Source organism: Phalacrocorax aristotelis, chromosome 17 (genome assembly GCF_949628215.1).
Source record: "Phalacrocorax aristotelis chromosome 17, bGulAri2.1, whole genome shotgun sequence".
Lineage (NCBI taxonomy): Eukaryota > Metazoa > Chordata > Aves > Suliformes > Phalacrocoracidae > Phalacrocorax > Phalacrocorax aristotelis.
The window spans coordinates 6,498,843-6,520,976 of NC_134292.1; the positions used below are offsets into that span (position 1 = coordinate 6,498,843).

The 22,134-nt window shown below is 41.9% G+C and overlaps 1 protein-coding gene across 2 annotated transcripts; it reads left to right on the forward strand.

Annotated features, from left to right (window-relative positions):
- The first annotated feature begins 1,121 nt into the window (after window positions 1-1,121).
- On the forward strand, window positions 1,122-21,777 carry PKN3 (protein kinase N3). Of its 2 annotated transcripts, none has more exons than XM_075112404.1 (22): window positions 1,122-1,515; window positions 4,989-5,271; window positions 5,832-5,980; window positions 7,451-7,580; window positions 7,695-7,846; window positions 8,217-8,412; window positions 8,720-8,911; window positions 9,172-9,281; window positions 9,772-9,915; window positions 10,855-10,930; window positions 11,909-12,095; window positions 13,162-13,273; window positions 14,170-14,246; window positions 15,741-15,807; window positions 16,405-16,496; window positions 16,853-17,029; window positions 17,119-17,181; window positions 17,739-17,815; window positions 18,390-18,532; window positions 18,768-18,875; window positions 19,455-19,535; window positions 20,552-21,777. In XM_075112404.1, exons 1-22 carry the CDS (start codon window positions 1,495-1,497, stop codon window positions 20,762-20,764), a joined length of 2,850 nt encoding a protein of 949 aa, XP_074968505.1. In that variant the 5' UTR covers window positions 1,122-1,494; the 3' UTR covers window positions 20,765-21,777. The 2 variants fall into 2 exon arrangements, with proteins under 2 accessions (XP_074968505.1, XP_074968504.1); XM_075112403.1 differs by lacking the exon at window positions 1,122-1,515 and adding an exon at window positions 1,769-1,791.
- The last annotated feature ends 357 nt before the right edge of the window (window positions 21,778-22,134 follow it).

Consider the following 22,134-nt stretch of genomic DNA (forward strand, 5'->3'; position numbering starts at 1 on the left):
ACACCTATAGTTTGACCTTACCCTTTCCAGTATTTCCACTGAATGAACAGTCTAATTAAAATAATTCTTTAAACACTAAACAGAGCCTGGCCCACGTTACAAATAGCAACAGGTTCCAGAAGGGTTTTTATTAATCTAATGCACTTGCTTTATTAACAACAGGAGCACGTGAAAAGGTTTTATAGAAGTTTAAGGCTTTACTAATTCAACTAAGTTAAGCTAGATTTAAATTTATCTTTTTCTTATTATTTCCTTTTACTAATTATTCAGTCGCAGATCATTTACAAAATGTTTATGCTAGAAAAAAAACCTGTTCTAATTAAATAAAAGGAAAATATTTCTGTTTATTAGTATATTTCTAAATTTGTATGCAGGGATACTATAGCCTCTGGATGCCTTCTGACTCAAAGATGCATATTGCTCCAGGACTGAAAAAGCATACTAGTGCACTAATAATATTATGCACCACTTCTGAGGAGAGGTCTCACAAGTGATGGTCTTTACCACCTCAAAGCAATAAGTATCTTTTTCACTTGTTTTTACCACTGGGCCTATAGCACACTGCATATTGGTCCTGCATGGCACGATGGCAGTACAGTGGCATGGTGGGTTTAGATTCGTGGTAGCTGTGGGATTGCTGTCAGCCTTGCCAATGCTTTTGCGTTATTTTTTTTCACTCAAATATTTAGCTGAAACCCCAGATCCTACATGCGAGGGGCAGTGCTGCAGAGAAGTTAGTCAAAAACCAGCACTGGAGACAGGCATTGCCCCCTTTCCAAGGAAGCATCCTGCCTAAAGGAGAGTTGCACTTTGCTTGTTCCCTTACAAACGCCAGTTCCTAGTTAATCTGGAGAACTAAAATTGGAAACCACCTGATCGACTCAGCACAGCAAACCGGGCCCAGCCTGGGGCCAGCCGCAGGGATTTTTTCCTCACAGCACCCAGCTCACAGAAGAGGTGTCAAGGACCGAGCAGGGCCCAAGTTAAGGAGATCTGTCACTGCCTATGTACCCGTACCGTCCCTTTGGCACAAACCCACAATTTTTGTGACTACAAAGGACTCTGACACCTCCCTCCCCCCCCAAGCCTCTCCTTCCCTAGCAGCCCGACGCGGAGGGCGATGTCCGCGCTGGGAAGCGGGAGGTACCTCAGTCTCCTCAGCGTCCGGCCTGTCGCGCCTCTCTCCTTCCCGCCGCCTTCCCGGGCGCGCTGCGGGACCTTGCCGCCAGGTCTCGGCTGCGCATTTCCCCTCAGGGCGGGCGAAGGCAGCGGGACCAGCTCCTGACAGGGGTGGGAGCCGCGGCTGGCCGAGGACCCCGCGGGGCAGGGCCGGACGGCGTGCGGGGAAGGAGAGGCTCCCCGCTCCCCCAGGGCGGCCCGCCGGCGGCTCTCCCGGGCCCGCACCCCGCGAGAGGGCGCTGGAGGCGGCACGTCGCTTCCCGGGAAGGCTCAAGTTTGAAAAAGTGCCGGTTGCTGGCGGTGCTGTACGGAGCAATGGCGGCGGGGACCCCGCAGGTGAGCGCCGCGCCGAGGGCTCGGACGGGCGCCGGCATGGCGGGCGGGGTGAGCCTCCCTGAGGCGAGGGGGCTGCCGCACTCCTGGGGGCCCACCAAAAGGGTGGAGGGGGCTCTCCCTCCATCCTCCCGCCGGGAAAGTACAGCTCCCCGCTCCGCCGGAAGCCCCCGGCCCCGGGGAAGGGGTGGCGGTGGTGAGAAGCGGGGTTTCCCGCTGTCTCTCCGCCTCTTGCCGGCGGCCGCGCCCCGGAGAGGTGGGTGAGGTTGCGCGAAGCAGGTGAGATCCCCTAAAAAGTCCCTCCCTGCCTCAGGGAAATGAGGTTCGGGCCAATTTGGTGCCCGCTGAGGAAGTCCCCCCTCGGCATCGAGGGGGTGCTGGGGGCGAGGCGAGTCGAAGCGGGGCGGCTGCTGGGGCTGGCACCCGGGAGCCGGGGGAGGGCAGCCAGCCCTCCACGCTGGGAAAAACATTCATTTCTGGAATAAGCTCCCCGGAGTGGAGGAGATGCCCTGCCCTCTTTCCTCGGGGCGTTTCAAGTCTATTCTGGGAAAGAAGGGTTGGAGACACCCGCACAAAGAGCTGCCAGCGCTGCGGCCTGGCCGCGTTCTCCCCATCTCGGTGCCTCCTGGCCTCGCTGACTTCCACCCTTACCAGCCCTTGCACGGCTCAGAGTGGGAAAGGGGACTGGCTCCAGACAGGATTGCAACTGCTTTTTTCCGAACTTTGCAGTGGCTTTTTCTTGTAAAGAGTGAATGTGGCTAGCATGAGCCTGACTGACACAGGCCTCATCCCTACAGCACAAAGTTGCCGTGAAAGATGTGATTTAAAATGTCCTAGTGAACACGCGTGGTCTGCAGGGGGGCAGCCTCCTCATTGCTAGCTCATCAAATCAAACTGTAAATCAATTTCTGTGGCGGTGGTGAAACTCTAAGGGGCCAGGTCTGCTTGGGGCTTTGTGCAGGTGAGGCTCATTGCCGGCCTGGGCATAACTGAGAGGATGGGATCTCCTTGGGCTGCAATCCAAAGGACTGAGTGGAACTTTGATACTGCTGAAATTTTTGCTAGTTAGGAAGGAGTCTAGACACTTTGGGATGACATGAGTCTAGCAGAACCCCTGGGTGAATTTGGGCAGCCCCACTACAAGTACCAAAAGCAAGCTAATTTAAGCCAGCGTGGGTATTTTCTCGGCAAGCTGTAGATGTGTTTTGGGATTGCGTTGGAGACATACCCTGAAGGAATGACCTTCCCTGGGAACCCAAGAACAGCTGCAGCATGGGCTGTGGCAGTATCCCAACGCCCCATTGAAATTCCAGAGTCAGAATGCAAAACGGATTGACCCAAATGCAAATTCAGCTTTCCCATCCTCCTCAGTAATAGAATATTTTATTCTCCTGGTACAAACAATGTCAATGTTATGGCATGCTATAATCCATAGAGGGGAAGAAGGATCCAGTAAAACATACTGTTCTTACATTCTAAATATATCTAGAAAAATAGCATGGTGCATTAACTGGTATTCAGACTAGCTTTTGACGAGAGTGTTGTAGAGGAAAATTGACCTGAGAACTGCCCAGACTGTACTTGTTCTCTGCATCAATACGCAGGTCCCTGTCTTCAGTACCCTCTATCAGCGTTACTCTTGCAGCACTACTCATTCTATTGCTCTGAGTGAATCAAGAGGGTGGATTGCTTACGCTTATTTGCATAGTTTGGATAGAAAAGAAATCTATATACTTTTTCTAATTTTTTAAATGAGAATTGCTACCAACTACTTCCTTTTAGTCACTTGCTACAGACTGGGTAGAGCTTTCTGATTTTCCAACTTAGAGCTGGTAAAGGTTGCCTGTGACTCAGGAACTCCATGATTCAAGTTCTTCCTCACAAAACTTTGGATGTTTTTCAAAGCTCTGGCTCAGTTCCTGGCTTTACTAATTGGGCGAGAACTTCCTGGAATCGGGATTTTAATCTGAACCTTTTTGTTTTGTTACCAATCTGAACAACTCCTATTTTGGCTATTGTGTATCTGTTGCAGACCCAGCTTGGTTTTAGGCCAACTTTAAAATAGCTTTTTTTTTTCCTTCTTCTTTAATTATTTTGCTATTAGACTTAAATAATAGCAAAAAATGATCAAGGATGTCTGGTTGGTAAAAAAATATACTAATATGATTAAATAATTGTTTCTGTGTGAGCGGCATAGGGTTTGGATGCCTTGCACGCTCTGTAAGTGCAGTGATGTACGCAAGTAATACAAACCCAGTGTGGTTTATTGTTGGAAATGTGGTCAATCGATTGAAGAGTGTGAAAGCAAGTCGGGATTCCTGAGTTCTGTCTTTAGTCACTGATGTGCTGTGTGACATTAAGTTGGTCGCTGTAGTGGGGCTTGACTGTGCAACTGTTTCTTTTGCATTTAAGCAGGACGTATGATGAGTCATTAATGTTAGGCTATTAATATAGTAATTGCTCTCAATGCCTTAAAGCCACTCTTCTGTTGCTTGTATCTGTTTGTTATGGTGTTAGTTGGCATCCTCATGGATAGTTTTTGCTGCTCCTGTCTGAGTTCAGTCCTTTTTTGGTCAGTGAGACACACCACTGCTGCTACTGCCTACACGGTGTGTGTCCAGAGTTTGTAAACAGAGCATCTCTGTCCAGAGCTGTTGATGAGGCATATATCACTAGAAGAAGCAGTATTGAAAATTATGTAAAACAAAGCCCAGAACAAGCTTGAATGCTACTAATGCAACTCAAAATAATCAGCGTTTGAAAGCGGCCTTACTGCCTGTAAATCACAGCAGAACAGAGTTTGAGACAACAGTCTGGTTCCCTTTTCAGATACAGCAGAAAGTTAAGCTTACTCTTTTGCTTGCTTATTTGTAGAAAGAGCTGTAGGTTTTACATTTTCCTTCTTCAGGGGTAACAGCTGAGAGTTAATGTATGCTTGTGACATTCCTAAGAATCTCTAACAGGTTAGTTGAGATATGTCTTTGAACAGTCGGCACGAAGACACATTCAGGTAAAAATCTGTATCTGCTACATCATACTAGTAAAAGTTAATGTTGATCAGAACAAGGGCAAATACTGGCTGGGCTTTGATACTTGGAGAACAAAGTTGTGTGTAGATGTTAAATAACAAGAGGACAAGATGAAGGTTTTTCTCCATTACGGTTTAAAATCAAATTAAAGTATGTCAAGATCAATGTTGTGTTCTGTCCTCTGCGATTTAAATGTAGGTCTGTTCTCCTTGAAAATTTGGTGAAAAGATTGGCTTCAGAATTTGTGTGAACAAGTTTCTAAACAAAAGTGGTGGACTTGGCAGTAATAGGTTAGTGGTTGGACTCAATGATCTTAAGGGTCTTTTCCAACCTTAATGATTCTATGAAAATGAAGAAGTGGAATCTTATGAGTGTATTGCTATATTATAAAAATTGTTGAACTATGTTATCTCTGAAATCCTCTTGCCCAACACTGCTTGATTGCAGGGCAGCTGTCTCTTGCAGCTGGGCAATGGTGTGAACTTGATGGACCCAAGCTTCCAGCAAAAACTGGAGGGTGAGAAGGAACTACTTCGACGTGCTATACAGAAAGAACTGAAGATTAAAGAGGGAGCAGAAAATCTGCGCAAAGCGACAACAGACAGAAAGAATCTTGTTCATATAGAGCATGTGCTGAAGTCTTCCAACCAAAAACTGGAGCAACTGCATTGGGAGCTGCAGGAACTTAATGCAAGGATTGTAATAACAGACAAAGAGGAGATGAAGACAGGTAGGTCTTGGGTCATGATTGGCAGGAAAATTGTGTTATAGTTCTTCAATATTTATACAAATTGAATTGCTATATTTTTCTGTTGAGGACTCACAAGAAGTGGAGGTTTCTCCTGTTGGTATTTAGCTGATGAGGTGATCTGTGCAGAAGAAACTTGTGAATGGGGCAATAAAGGTGAAAGGAGGCAAGAGGAATGATTGGTGTAGGGAGAAGACCAGCTGATAGTGCTGGGCATGGACAATATTTAGAAGCACTCTGTAGGTGGAATTGAAGAGATTTGAATAGAGTTTCTGGGCAGTGGAACATCCAAATATCTTACAGGATGAATGAATAAAAAATTGGTAGAGTGCTTAGGACAGGTTCATCGATAAACTAAGAAATATTTATAGATATGAGCTAGAGTTTCATTTGAAACAGTGCTTTGCAGCCAGTTTTGTAGGCAAGAGCTTTTTGTAACTTATTTTATAACCTAACCTTCTTTTATAGAGTCACCCATCTATAACCCAGTGAAACAACACAAGAAAAGATGTCTAATGGTATTGATTGTATTGTTTGTACAGATGGATCTGTGTCTCCAGATCCTTGTCTCTGGGAAAGAAACCCCGACCCCATGGCAAGGAAGGTTGAAGCTCTGAAAAAGCAGCTGCATGTTGAAATGAAAGTGAAACAAGGAGCTGAGAACATGATCCAAATGTATTCAACATCCAAGGTAAGCAGGAATAAACAACCATTTGGGAACATGTATTCCTAGATCAAAATTGGTATTTAAAGTCCAAAGTCTCCGGTAATTGATGCGTGAAAGAAAATAATTTGCAAAGCTTACTTGACTGAATCCTGAGCATTTTGGTGCTCAGCAAAGTGACAGCATGTCGTGCTACTGCACAGGGTAACCAATACTCCAGTTATGTGTTAGACTTGCATGTTATGGATTTCGGGAGTTTAGCAGGAATCAATAAGGAATTGGATGGTGCAGATTTAATTTGTCAAGCACTTAAGCCAATCTATAATTACTGGATGTTTGGAAAAGGCTATTCTGAAAGTATAGTTTGTTCCACTTTAGCCTGTGATGTGGTTGCCTGTGCCTTTTTCCGAAGCATCTGGCAGTGATCACTGTTAGAGGGGAGTTATTAGACCGTCAGATGGGCATAGTCTGGCAGTTTTGATCTTTTTGGCAGTTCTTACATGGCAGATGCTGATTGTGCTTCTGCTTTTGAATGTTACTTAGCAATATTAATGATAGAGTTGGGAATCACATTGTTTTAACTTAGCCATGTAAATCCTTCTGCAGTCTTAGTGGAAAGTGCTAGGTACGTAGAAAGTCGCTCGTGTTATCATCCCCAAACAGATGAATGGCCCTTTGGAGGGACCTGCCTCTCCCTACCAGCCGCAGATTCTACGTTACTTCTGCGGTGTAGATGCTTAACTTTGCTGGTCAAATGCCAACTTAGGGATGTTAATGCATCTAACCTCAACACTCATAGTGACTCTAGATTAGAGGCAGGAAAAAGTTATCTCACAGGAAGTGGCACAATAGATGTGCTATCTCTAGATAAACTGTTGCAAGCCTGGGAATGTAGTGAGGAGGGTGTAAGAGGTACATTCAGTCACTGGCTTGAGGAAAGAAAGTTTAAAAAGCATTGGTATTGTATGCTGAGTTTTTGATATGTCTAGGTTGTTTAGGATAGAACACATAATGTAATATCTCTTTATATGAAAAAAAATTTCAGTTGTGTACTGGTTTCATATTAATTCCACTTTCTGAGTTTGGCATAATCATATTTAAAAGTCAAAGGAAAACAAAAGAAAATCCAAGTTTATTATGAAGCTTAATTCAGTAAGACCAGCAGCGTAGAGAGTTGTGGTATTTTTATTTCTTCAAAACCTCTGCTCACAAAACACTGTAAGCACTGTTAGCCAGTGAACCACAGGTCTCAGTGACTGCAGGGTTTGGTATTAACTGGACATGTCCTTGACCTGTCCTTTCCCTCTACAAATGGAAAGTGATCTCAAAGTCCTTGATCCTCAGCAGTGTCCTTTACATAACTGCTTATGTATGCCATTTCAGGATCTCTTATGACCCTTCTTGCAGGTACCACCTCATCCACATATGTGAACGCATCATCGTAATAAGTTTTTAATGACCATGGTTTCCTCTCTGCATATGCTTTCTTTTTGGCAGGAGCGGAAGCTGCTGGCTACAGCTCAGCAGATGCTTCAGGACAGCAAGACAAAGATTGAAATAATCCGCATGCACATCGTGAAAGTATCTCAGTCAGCAGGAGGGATGGAAGATACAGTGGATCCAGCAGGTAAGGTGTTTTATGTAACTGACTCAGCGCAGAACAGATGCGTCGAAAGCCCCAAGGTCCAGAATACTCCAGTTAGCTTTCATCCTTGTCTTGTTTTATCTCCAAAATGGCCAGTGAGGATGGGGACTTCCATCAGTGCTTTGGAGCTGCGTATTGAGGAGCTGAGACATCACCTGCGCATTGAAGCTGCTGTAGCCGAGGGGGCAAAGAATGTGCTGAAGATCCTAGGAGGGAGTCGGGTACAGGATCGCAAGTTTTTGCCTGAGGTAAGCACTTATTCAGACCTTCTTGAGAGCATGGTTTTATGCCTCAACATTAGTGATTAGCATGAATGAGTAGAGTTAACCAAGAGTTATTAATTTGGGAAGTTAAGGTTTCTCTGTGAGGACAGACCATTTGGGATCACTTTCCCTTCTAGGGATAACATTCCTTGCTTTGGTGAAGTTTCTCAGGAACATCAGAATTGACATGGATGGGGTGGTCAGGATTTATAGGAAAATATTTCATCTTTTTCCTTTATTAGTAAGATGTTATCTGGTCTTTTTTTTGAAGCTTACTCTAGTAGTTCATAAAGGATTAATAGTACCTGGACTGGGACTGTACATTGAAAATTTCTGTCCTACTTCATATTGCTAGGCTCAGGGTCGTTTGCAAGAGTCCTCTCAGAAGATTGACCTGCTGCGCTTGTCCTTGGAACGTCAGCTTACTGAGCTTTCTCCTGATCACCCAAAAAGAGCACTCATCAAGCAGGAACTAGTTAATACTTCCTCCCTGGGAGCTCAGCATGGCAGCATCCAACCCACTTCAGTCATCAAACCTACAGCCCTTACAGGTACATAAATCTGCATGGCACGTTGTTGAGAGGAGAATAGAAGGGAAAATTAGTTGCGTTTCTTCTCATTGTTGTAATGCCTCTTGTTATATGACATTTGATTTTCTGGGAACTGGGCTTATTTCTTCTAGGCCAGCCAGAGCTTTCTGATCATATGGATTTGCAGTCTATTAATCTGGAGTAGATTTGAGCTATTAACCAAGAAATCATGAATCTGATAAGTTCTTGGACCCCTGTGAGGACAGGCTGACTGGACTCACTTCACCTCTTACATAATAATATTCTTTACTCTCCTGAAATTCCTCAGGAACATTGGAAGTGAGACTGATGGGGTGTCAGGATCTGTTGGAAAATGTTCCAGGACGTTCACGAATGACTAGTTCTTCTCCCATCTGTGGCAGCCCAAGCGATTTGAGGTCCCTTTCCCGAACACGAGTTGGCCTGGGTATCCATGGCCGTAGTGTTGCAGGAAAGTACCTGCGGAATGAAGAGCCTTGTAGTGAGTATGGGGTTCGCTATTGAATTGAGTGGTGTATGGGAGCATGGGGGCTTCTCATCAGGGTACTAGGTTAGCCTGGTATGAGTGTATAAGAAACCTGGTTTCTGCAAAACTCAGGGAGAAAATTAATTGCATTATACCTAGTCCTCCTAGTAGAGAGTACATTTAATTGGAAATTACATTAGATTGCGATATTCACCTTCAGCATGAGAGATTTTCTTTGGTAAAAGAATATAATCCATGCATTCTTCCTTGTCCAGATGAGGTCCTTGCTGTGCTCAAAGTGGACAATAAAGTGGTTGGCCAAACAAACTGGGGACCAGTTAATAACCAAGCATGGGACCAGAGCTTTGTCATTGAACTGGATCGGGTAAGTCTGCCCCAGATTCTGTATGTTGTATTTGTTTTTCCATTTTACCTTACCTGATTTGCTCACCTCGCTGCCATTCCACTTGATTCAACTCTGTGTTGCTGCCGTCCCCATGTCCCTTTATGTGCCAGTTAATCTTAGTCTTCCTCCGAAGACAGTGCATCTCTGGCAGAGATTCAGCCTGAACAGCATCTGTTGTCCTTCTTATCTGAGCAGTTTTATTTCATCTTAACAGCAAAGTGGCTCTCACAGAGATTTCTGAAATGGGAAGCCAAGATGACCATCTCCAAGAGGATCTTTAGCTAGGAAGATCTGAAAACATCAGATAAAGCAGGGAACAGAAGGATTAAAGAAGTTTCTTATGCGTACTATTTAGCTTATTGAATTCTTACAAAAGCGTGCATGTGCTGTTTCCAGAGCATGGGGCGGCATGTAACTCTTCTGCTTTTTTTTTTTTTTTTTTCTCCCCACCACTCACCCATCCCACCAGTCTCGTGAGCTAGAAATTGCAATATATTGGAGAGACTGGAGAGAGCTATGTGCAGTGAAGTTTTTACGTTTGGATGATTTCCTTGATAATGAGCGTCATGGGATGTGCCTCTCACTCGAACCCCAAGGAATGCTTTTTGCAGAGGTATAAATGTCAGCTTTGTTTCTTTTTCAGAGAATTCTTGTTTAGGGTGCCTGTCAAGGGATGGAAAGAGCAGTGATCTAGAAGGGTAGAATGACATCTGAAATCCTTTTGCATCAAGGTCACATATAAGAATAAGGAACAACACAATATAATAGATATACACATACCATAGCCTGGAGTGACTCTTCAGCTGCTCCACTGTAATTATGTGTGTGTGCTGTGAAATCCGCTGGTTTTTATTTGTTTTCATTATGAGTCGTCGGTGACACTTTAATTAAACATATGGCTTAATGGTCAGAATTGAATCACAGAGTCTGTAGAATCAGAGATCCAAATTCCCTCTGGGCATGCTTATTTTATCATCTTTCTGAGGCTAATAATAGTTTGAAGTACCATCAATGAAGAGATCATCCAGATAATCCCTTAAAAGCCACAGTACTTTCTCCTTTGTGTTGTGATGAAAGCTCCTGTGGTTATCTTCCCAAAAGTAGGATCTTGACCTCATGTACCAAAATTTGCTGCCTCTCCCCCTCATCTTGTTTTTTGTGGTTTTGTTTTGTGTAAGTTGTTTTTGGGGTGGGTTTTTTTGGGTTTTTACTTCTGTGCTGTGGACTACTGCATTTTTATCCAGCAAATGGCTGCGTTCTTTATGCATGGCTGGTAATTAGGTTATTTTTGTTTGGGACATGAATTGGTCTTAATTCTGGGATTTTTCTGCATTTCATGTAGCAGAAAATTCCAACATCTAAAACCACAGTTGAAGTAACTGATATTTAGAGGGTGAAGCTAGAATAACGCAGTCTGGAGTCTATGGGAGTGACTCCTAACTTACCAAAAAGATATGAATGGAGAATTTAATGAGAGAGCAGGCATGTGTGAAAGTTTGTGTTCACAGTGTAAATGAAGAATCCTGACAAATCCTCTTTGCATCTCTGACAGGTGATGTTCTGTAATCCTGTCATTGAGAGAAAGCCAAAACTGCAGCGGCAGAAACGCATTTTCCCCAAACAGAAAGGTAGGCTGGTGGAGAACTGACTGCTTACTATCTAGGGTGTGTAGGTGAGGTCAGGGGTTTGCACAAGCAGGCTGGCATGCACTCCTGTCCCATTAAATCTGTGAGACATTTAAATGCTTGCTAATTACTGTGTGTAAGTAGGTGGCTTTTTTAGAATGAGAAAGTTTGTTTGGTTGCAGAAAGTGCAGGTAGCCTGGCTGCAGCATGGTGTGTAATGTGATATAGTGGTGTGTCTATTCACAACTACCATTGTTAGGAAGATATAATTACTAGTTATTTAACAGACTTCTTAGCAAGATACAGGACTCAAGCTGTACTAATTGAACCAGCAATGCTGTTACTGATGAACAGATATTGGAAGGTTTCCTGGAAAACTCTTTGAATTATAGAAGACTATAGCCTGAACAGGCTTCTGATTGTCTGTCAGGTCTTTAGAGCTGGCATCTCAGATTAATAGTTTAGGGACTGGAATAACTTGCTTGCTTACTTTTTTGTCTGCAAATTCTTCCTTGTGAGACTGAATAAGGTAAGACTTTACATACTGAGAACTCCTGGCAGTGGGGATTGATGAGATTTGAATATTTATATTCTTCAGGAAGTAGTAAAAATAATGAAAACATCCCAAAGGTTTTACTCTTTTTAAGACATTTTCAGAAACCTTCTGTTAACAGGCTACATGATTAAAATGCAGTGTTGAAATAGAAGAAAACCTGATTTAAAAGAAAATGAATTTTTAATATTTTATGCAATTTCTACTTGAGGATTGTTATGATATATGGAACTGAATGTAGATGAAATAGTAGATCTGTTTCATCGTCATCATAATTATTAAACTTTCTTCCCTGAAAAAGAGCCCATTCTTCCTAGGGTGGGCTACCTTTTTGAGTAACGCATGGTTGTTCAGGGGAAAACGATAATTTAACATTACGCAAGATTGTAATTTGTAATCTCACTGGTGTTTTTACTCTACTCCTCCAGGGAAGGAATTTCTCCGAGCTCCTCAAATGAACATAAATGTTGCTGCTTGGGGCCGCCTGATGATGAGTTTCCTCCCTCCATGTAGTTCCATGAGCACTCTGAGTCCCCCACTTCATGGTCCCATTCACACAGACTTCCCTCCAGTTCCTCCACAAAGTCATGTTGAATCCATGTCCAAACTGAGTAGGTAAGTCATGCTTTGGGTGTTGCTGGATGACACTCTGGAATGGGTGTTAAATAGATCTTAAAATTCTGTTGCACCTTACTAAGGTGGAAGAAGATATAGGCGTGAAAATTGTATCTGTGGAACTTAATTCAGGATTTTAAGAAAAGCCAATGCTGCCTGAAACGGTGTGGTTTTAGTGGGGTGTTCGGTACGCTGTGGCTAGCTCTGGTTGTTAGCAGTTGGACCGATTTCCTGAATTGCTGTCCTAGCAAGCAGTGTGTTCCAGAGCCTGGGGAACTTATGCAGCTTTCTTTTCCTCTGCAGTAGGATCTGTGGGCATAAAAGAGGTCATAAGTAAACAGTGTGATACAAAAGAAACACAACCCAAAATCAGATTTTCAAAAGTTACTTTATATACACAAAACAATGTACAGGTTCTGCACTGCAAAGGAAAGAGAATTCCACTCCTTAAATGTCTTCCCCAGTACAGTAACTGAACTCTGTCCAAGGTCACAATGTGATTGTTGTGGTAAGAATGCACTCTTCTTTCATGAGGTTACATGAACCCCAACCACTAGCATAATGTAGCACTCAGAAGGTATATAACTAAGCTTTTAAATATGCTCTAGAAGAAAGTTCTTTAAACAATTTTTTAAAATTGTTGGAGTTAATTTTTTGAGAATTAGTCATTCACTGAAAGACACTATTCCCACTGATTCACAAGACCTAGAAAAGAAAAAAAAAAAAATCAGTCAACTACTGTGTTGCTATTAAAATCAAGACTTCCTTTAAATTCTTGACCATAGTGACTTATTTCTACACACCTATGTTTCATTAATTTTGTAGCATCAGAGAGCTACATTGGAATGAGAGTCTAACCATCACCAACTTAATAGCTCCTTTTCTTTTCATTCATTTAGGAGAGCATATGTCTTGCTACTTCACAGACTTGTGTGAATCAGTACACTGCTGTCCAGTGTACTGGACTGAACTAAACTTTGCTTGTATAGCAAAGGTGATAGAAAGGTGTCTGCATACAATGTTCTGCTCTAAGGCAATGTCCTTCAATTTTGTCTTACAAATGCAGTGACTTTCCTGTGGCAAAGCTTACGTTTGCTGATGAAGCACCACCCAAGCCTCCACGCCTTTTTTTGATGGCCAACTTCAAGGAGTCAACACCATTTCCTGCAGATTCTCCGGTAATCAACTGGGCTAATAGGGAAACTTTTCTTTGTTGGTTGGTGTTCTTTCAAGGCCTGGTTCTTCTTATTTGTTTATTACTGGAGAAATTAACTATACTTTAGGCAGGCACTGCCTTATTAGCTGGCTGATTTTCCAGTGCTTCAGAATTCAGTGAGCTATTTTGGCATGGAGCTTCACAAAAGTGTCGCACCTCTTTCTTTTTTTTTCTCCTCCCCCTTTTTTTCTTTTTTCCTTTTTTATTTTTTTCCTTTTTCTTCTTTTATCCTTAATTTTTTTTTCTTCTTTTTTATTTAAATTATAAGTTGTTTTTCTTGGAGAAGCAAAATGGGAGGTAGGTCAGCTTTGGGAGCTCAGGGAAAGAGCACAGAACAGATGACTGCACAGAGGAAGCAGGGAAGTAGGGTTGGCAAGCTTTTATGACCAGATGAAGTTCTTTGTCATTAAAGAGACTGGGAAAACCAAGAAGAGCTCTACTTTTTTGACAGGAAGGAGCACGAAAATTGTTTTGAGTAGTATAATGGTTAATGACCTGTGTTTTACCACATCTTACCCTTTCTCATTTGGCTTTGGTGATAGAGGAAACAGCATCTCTGATCATTTTGACACTCTGTTGTGACGAGATACCTTTTTTCCTAAAAGGAAATGTCTTATCCTAGACTTTTAGAAGAGTTTATTTTAAAGAGTTTAACCCTATCAAAAAAAATTGTACACGGGAATAGTTTTGTGTGACCATAGATAACCTGTTTTCATGCTGCTTCCCTCAAAGCAGAGTTGATGACCAGCTGTACATGGTTATACTGGATCATGACAGGGGAAAATTTGGATGCGGATGTTCAAGTCTGAATTAGTGATTCCATAGGATGACACACAGTAATTTTCTTTCTGTTCCTAGTGTGTGAAGAGGCTGCATGTTGAGGAGAAGTCTTGCAGCTCTGTTCTGACAGAATTTCCAATCCAAGCATCTCCAAGGTAACTGTGAACCGCATGGACTGTCTTGGGTCACAGATTAGAGAGGCACTGGGTTGAAATTTCTGAGCATGCAGTCTAAAGTTCTGCTCAAGATGTGCTTTGGTTTCTCACCAGCAGACTCTTAGTGCTGAGTGTAGACAACACCATGAAAGGTCTGGTGCACCTCATCTGCTTATTAACCCCAATACTTAGCCTACTGATAGACTGTATGCTGCAATGTAATAGGTGACTTTAGTAGAAGGTAAAGTCACTTAACTGTCTTCAAGTCCCTCCTTTTGTTTGAAGTTTTATGGTGTAGCATGTTTAGGAGTGTCTGCAATCTAAGTAATACATTTCAGAAATGCTTTTGGCATCCCTCACATTCTTCTGTTTCTATTGATATGTAAGATACACTGTCTTTCATTACATAGGGAGGCATAAAACAGTAAGTTGTTCATAGTCTATGGCAGGTATATATATACAATTCATATGTAGCAAGGATACACAGTAGTAAATATACCAAAAACTACACAAGTAAAAAAAAAAAAAATACTGTTGAACAAATACTGACCAAAGAAGGCACAAGTAGCAAAATCTAAGCTGATCTTGCAGTTCAGATCATAGAATTATGTTCATAACTTCATCATCATTTTTGAGGGGTCCCATCCTCAAACCCCTGTAGTCACGATGCAGTCAGGCACCTACCTGCCTTCTCTCTGGGAAGGCTGAGGAGGGAGTTAAGTCCTTTATGAGGAGATACTTAAGCCCTTCATTTCACTGAGTGGAAGAGTATGGAGTGTCTGCTGTGTTTTAAAGATGATCATGGACTAAAGCTTTTAGGGTATGGGTGTTTGGGTTTTGTTGGTTTTATGGTGTTTGTTTGGTTTTCTTTTTTAATTATTTCCAAGCAATTCTGCAGCCTTAGTTTCCTTGGTAACACCTTGTGGCTGACATAACGTTCTATAGCATCTCTTTATTCAGCTACTTTTTTTTTCAGCAACATCTGTCTGTCTGTTGTCTCACCATGTTTCATTTCCAATTCCTGTTTGAGAACTTCTCCTTGTGTTTTTGTCCTACTAGCACTTGATATATCTTCATGTCTGATTAACAAAATTGCTCTTGAGCCTGCTGAAAGGAGTGTAGGTGAAATTGAATTTTACTGCCCCAAGGATGGGGGTCAGGGAGAACTAATCCTGTTACGGGAAGTAACAGAGAGCAAGCCTTGGAGAACCAGAGTTGTTGCTCCTGTTGCCAGTACAGATGGAAGTCAGGCTGCTGCCACTGGGGGCAGCTTCCTCACGTTACAGTTATCTGCTCCTTTCTTCAGTGGCAGAACAGCAGCAGCAAGCCTAAGTTTTCAGGACTTCAGCCTAGGTGAGGAGTGGTTGACACAGCTGTTTGCTTTTCCTTTTACTATGCAGAGCTTCTTCCCCTAATACAAATACACACTCCTTTGTGACCTGTTTATGCATCTTCTAGGTATTGTCTCAGCAATTCTTCTTTGTCTGTCTGCAGGAAAAGGACAGTTCAGCTTGAGGATTTTCACTGCATCGCTATGTTGGGACGTGGCCACTTTGGGAAGGTAGTGTAGGAGTGTACACTTTATGGAGGAGGTCAGTAGGACTGTGGTTGTGAAGATCAGACTCTGCCTCAGAGTCTGAATAGAAAATTTGCAGCACAGAAGAGATTTGTTGCAGTGCAGATATACAAAACAAACGCAGCCCAACCACAGAAGCAGCTGATAATTCCTGTTAACAGTCAAAACACCTGATGAGTTGTGGCTTCAAAGCCTGGAGAAAACCATCCAGGGCGTGCTAAGTCATTTCATAAAGCACATCATTACCATCCCTTTCATCATCATTGTGATGACTAGTGGAATAGCTCCATTCCCAAAAACTGTGTGCATAGTTGTGTCCTGCGACAGCTCTGAGGTGCTCATGAAGCACTCGGCCAGCTGTGATACTACTGTTTGTGAAAAGAGTATAACTTACACTGATGTCTTTCTGGACTGCTGCGGCACAAGGAGCAGAAAAGTGCTCCATTTCTGGAGTTACTTGAGCTTGGTTTTGAGAATGACTGTCTGGAGTGGATGGAAATAGTTTGTGTCAATGGGAGTCAAAGTAATCCAATAAGGAGATAACAGATATGTTTGAAGTACAGCTTTTCTATTGTCTTTCAGGTACTGCTGGCCCAATACAAGCCAACTGGGAAGCTATATGCTATCAAAGCCTTGAAGAAAAAAGATATTATTAGGAGAGATGAAATTGATAGGTGAGCTTTGTTTAGAGATGGTACTGTTGCCAGAGGCTACATTAACACACCTGTAATCAACTCTTAGTAGGTATGATGTGTACCGGTTGTGGTACTATAAAGGTTAAAGGCTTGAGTAACTAAAAACAGGAATAAGGAAACTTATAACAGCGCTGCTTTCTAGCTTCTGGTGGAATAACACCTGAAGAACACTCTAAAACTCAAGGTTTGGAAGTAGGTAAGATAAATATTGTGTTAGCCCTCACCTATTTCTCTAACTTAGGATGAAGGAGAAAATCTTTACATCTTGTCTTTCTCAAAACAGGTTTTCCTGCCAAGTTTTAACATTGACGTTTTCATGCTTTGAATCCTGGCAGCTTGAACTGTGAGAAGCGAATATTTGAAGTGGTCAATTCTTCTGATCATCCATTCCTTGTGAACATGTTTGCATGTTTCCAGACACCTCATCATGCATGTTTTGTGATGGAATATACTCCAGGTGGTGATCTTATGATGCGTATACATGAAGATGTCTTTCCCGAGCATATGGCACAGTGAGTTAGAATTAGTTTAGTTTCCAGGCACTATAAATCTTTAACTTCATTCTCATAGATCTTTCCTGATAACTATTTCTCTCTTTTAGGTTTTATACAGCCTGCGTAGTCTTGGGGCTCCAATTCTTGCATGAGAAGAAAATTGTTTATAGGTAATGCAGCAAAGAATAAAGTATAAGAGTTCAGCAACTTGAAAGTTTATTTTCCTGTTTCTATATGTCTGGAGCTCACTATCTTGCTGGGGTTTCTAATCTTTCTGTCTGTCTTTATTTTCCCCATTGCCTGTTGCCATCAGCATGTTCATCGTACATACAGTAAAGAAAGCCATCTACAAGTTATTCATCTGACATGTTGCAGGTGATTCATCCTCTGTGACATGTCAATACATTCTGGGGGGCATCTGTAAGTCACTGGTTTCTTTTTTACTGCAAGAGTAGAGTAATTGGTCATGCTGTTGTGGGATGCTCTTTTCCAGATGAATAAGGCCCACCCAGCTCTAAGCTGCTTTGTGAGCCTTTCATTAAGAGGAAAATATCAATAAATTAAGGGGAATCTTGCAAATGATACATGATTTAAACCAAATGTAGACTTTACTCAATTTAGATTTTGTCTTTATTAATATCTAGTGTCTGCTTCTTGCAAAAAAAGATGTTGGATGGCAATCCTCAGACTTCATCCACCATTTTCTTTCTTTCTCCTTCGCCTGCAGGGACCTGAAATTGGATAATCTGCTTTTAGATGCTGAAGGATTTGTGAAGATTGCAGATTTTGGATTGTGTAAGGAAGGTGAGTGACTTTGGTGAAGCCAAAAGGGAACCATCAGTACCAGTTTAGGATTTGGGCTTTAGGAAACTGTTCACAAATACAGGTACTGAGGTGGCTCTGTGTAACTTGTAGTCATGTCCGTCTTGAAAATAAAATAAAATCCACCAAAAACAAAACAAAAAAACCCAACAAACCAAACAACAAAAAACCCTCACCTGTCTGGCCATGATGAACTTGGAAAGAGTACTTTGTCCTTTACTCTTCAGGAAACTTATGAAGGCGTTTACAATGTGATTGATTGCTCAAAGGAACCAGAAAATAGGATACTGCAAATTATGTACTTGAGCAATGGAACCTGCAGGAAGTTTCCGTGGGTTTGCTGTTTATTTAAGTAGTGCCTGTATATTTCTTCTTTGGAGTTTTTAGAGGCCTCAGGTCTCATACTTCCTATTCGCATTTACAAGCATCGATGAAGGCCCTTGCCAGTCATCAACATTAGGTTATCAAGTGATATCCTATGGCTTTCAGAAGGTGTGACTGCATGTGATCCATTGAGTAATGTGCTGGATTTTATGGAAGTGTTCTTTTCCTACAGGAATAGGTTTTGGAGACCGCACAAACACCTTCTGTGGCACCCCTGAATTTCTGGCTCCAGAAGTCCTGACAGACATCTCGTATACTCGGGCAGTAGACTGGTGGGGGTTGGGTGTACTCATTTATGAGATGCTTGTTGGTGAGGTAAGACCACCTTCTCTAAGAGGATCTCACTAAGCAGTCTTGGGGAAAGTAGTACCTGACAAACTGAGACAAAATTTTGCTGTTAACTATTTATTAGTACTTAAATTATATTTTTCTTATTCATAGTGTTTGGCAAGCACTAATTAATCCATACAACTCCCTGCTATTCTCATCCCTATTTAATAGTAAGGAATGGGTGCTATGTGGATTAAATAATAAAATGTCACAATTGCAGTCACCATTCCCTGGAGATGATGAGGAAGAAGTCTTTGACAGTATTGTCAATGATGAAGTCCGGTATCCACGATTCCTTTCATCTGAGGCACTTTCTATAATCCGTAAGGTAATGGGCTGGATGGGTCTCTGGGAGCCTGAGGAATTTGTATTTACTGTGTAAGTGGATCCAGAGGGACTCTGCTAGGACGGGGTAGCATTTGCATGGGTAATCTGGAGCTGCCTACACAGACTAAGGAAACATTTAAAACGTAGACATATTTTCCCTTTCCTTCTCTTTACATAAATGCTATTCTCCTGTCTGAGAATGACTAAGCAGGCTTCTTACTGCAGTCTGTTGCTGCTAAGTCTGAAATGGAGAAGTGTTGATTCAAGGGCAGGAATGTCAGAGTCATTCAGCAGAGATGCCTTGATTCCATTTTTGAGTGTGACCCAGTAGTCACAGGTGCACAATTAAGATGAGATGCTTCATGCGGTTTATAGCAGGTATCTCACTGATGTCGGCAAGTTGTTTACAAGGAACTAGGTCTGAGCTATTACTAGCAGGTTATGACCTCGCTCCAAAGTGAAGATACAAAGAAGATACTGAGGGGTCAGTCCATCTCCTTTCTTTTGTTTTTCTCTCTGGAATGTTATTTCCGTCCATCCTTGTTCCTGTTGTTTAATTTTGAACTGATATTTCCTGCAGCTTCTTCGGAAATGTCCAGACCGTAGACTGGGAGCAGGGGAAAAAGATGCAGAAGAGATTAAAATCCAGGCCTTCTTTAAGGTAGGAACTCACTTTATCCCTCTGGCCCACCTCTTGTGTTTAAGCTGAGAGTGATCTGCTTTCTGTTGGTATTGAGGTGTATTTCCAGTAGTTGCCAGTGAGGTCTTAGTGGTAGCTTCTGTTGCACCTCACTGCTCTATTCAGGAGTACGTGTTTCAATTCATGTTTGAAATGACATCCCTCAAGTGTGTTTTCTGTGGTCTGTAAGCTTCCGGAGCCAGTTTGTTACTTCTGATTGTGATGCTTCTATGTACAAATATTCCTACCTTTTGAGCCATCAACGAACACCCCTTTTTAAATCAAACAGCAACAGCCAAAGGTGCTGTCTAGTGATGACAGTGATTGCCAGTCAGTGTATTTGATGGCACCTGCATTTGCAGGATATACATGAATCCTAAGAGAAATTGAGGTTAAAGACACATTTGCTTTGGGTCAAGGATATATGTCTGTTCCAGGCAGAGGTGTTACCATTTCTCCTTGTCATTACCCATCTGACAGAAGTTATTAGCCTTGTAGCCCCTAGCTGGCTTTGCACTTGAGTAAGAAAAGAACTTGGATGTCAGCAGAAATTGCTGGGAAGTGCAGAGATCCACCTGGCCATAGCTGCACTTTAGTTTTGTCTCTCCTAGATACAGTTTGGGCTGTAACTTTATTTCTTGGTGTTATGAAGAACAGCCTTAGACTGCATGGAGTCTCTGTACTACCTGGCCTGCACTGACTATGCTGTTTGGTCTGGGCCTTTTATCAAGCCTGCACTGACTATGCTGTTTGGTCTGGGCCTTTTATCAAGCCTGCACTGACTATGCTGTTTGGTCTGGGCCTTTTATCAATTTTGTGCCTCTCTTTTTTTTTTTTTTTTGTTGTTGTTGTTGGTTTGTTTTGGTTTTTTTTTAGATTAGTAGAAATAGGATGTGTTGCAAATTATCTGGAAGGGAGGCTGCAATACTTCCTCTTACTTTCACATTTCATAAATTATCTTAATGTCAATCTGGTCTGTTCACTTCCTTCTCTTACAGGAAATTGATTGGGATGCCTTGTTTGCCAGGACTCTGAAGCCCCCTTTTGTGCCCACTTTAAGAGATCCGACTGACATTAGCAACTTTGATGAAGAGTTTACATCACAAAAACCAATCCTTACTCCTCCAGAGGAGGTTGCTGTCCTAACCCGTAAGGAACAAACTATCTTCAAGGACTTTGACTTTGTTTCCAGACACCTTGTAGATGTTTGATTCCTGTGCTTTAAGAACATGAACAGATTGTTACCACCTTGGGAGAGTGGAGAGAGGACTTGGCACAGGCAATGGAAAAGTCAACAGAATTCGTAATGCTGGTAGTGCTGATGGCCCCAGGATGAGAGTGCCCTGCAGGCTCAGTTAACCTACTGTTTTTTTCAGCCTCATTTGTTGGATGGATACTGGATGTCAATTATCTTTAAGGAGTAATTAATGTTTGACTGGATGTATCTTCTGCTGCCATAATTATAGATGGAAATTTAGAACTTAAACTGGACTTAATTTAATGAAATCAAATAACCTCTGCAACCCAGGTTACTTTGCAAAAAGCCAAAGGAAGTAGCACAGCTTTTTAAAGTTGCATAGTAGCAGGGGGAATGGCCATTTCTCACCTCTTTTCTAGAAAAGAGATGCAGCATTCCCTCTTTGTAATGATTTTATGCACATTTCCACTCATAAGTGTGCGTATGCCAGAGAAGGAAAGGATTTTAACACAACCAAGACAATGATGTTTGGGTTTGATAATGAAACAAGTAATTTTAAGGAAAAGGATTGTTTTTCTACTTCTTTGAGGTTGCTAAATCTTAGCTACTGTTTTTAACGATATAAAAAAGCCACAGCTTTGCACATGCTATATTTTTTTGAAAATAAAGATACCTTTCCTTACAATGAAATTTGAGCTTTTCATCTCCTTTGTGTTAGTTGAATGTTTCAGATCAGGGCAAACCATATTCTGCTCAACAGGCAGGATTTTATTTTTCTCTGTAAATGCTGATAGTAATATTTTCTTTCCTCCCCCCTTCTCAAGTAATTTGTGTACATATTGCATGGTGTCATCAGCTGTCACATACAAATGACTGCAGTGAAGTTTCCTCTCTACAGATTTTATCAATGTGTATATCCTGTATCTTTTTTTGGATAGCTAAATAATGAGAGTGTTAATGTTGGAAAACCAGTAAGTTAAAGGTGATTTCATTTGCCTGGTAACATATCTTGTAATTATACTTGTTAAGATATATTTTCTTCTCTTAAATTTGTGATGTTAGCTTGTTGGGCAAAAAAAAAAAAGCGTATCTAGAAATGATGCATCACACTGATGAAAAAATAGGGACGCACAGCTATTACTCTTTCAGTTTGTCTTCAACAGGGGTAGACAGAAGTTGAACGCAATTGTGCTATATCTGGAGATAAGATTTGGGAGCAGCTAGCGAGTCGCCGTTATTAAATCAAGGCTGGTCTAAGTGCTTCAGAATTTAGAGAGGTAAGAGAATGTTTGTACAAAACAAATGATTCACACAACCTAGATTTCCTATTTTCAGAGCCAAGTATATCTGCTTTTGAAAATTCCTGTGTACAAATATCTTTTC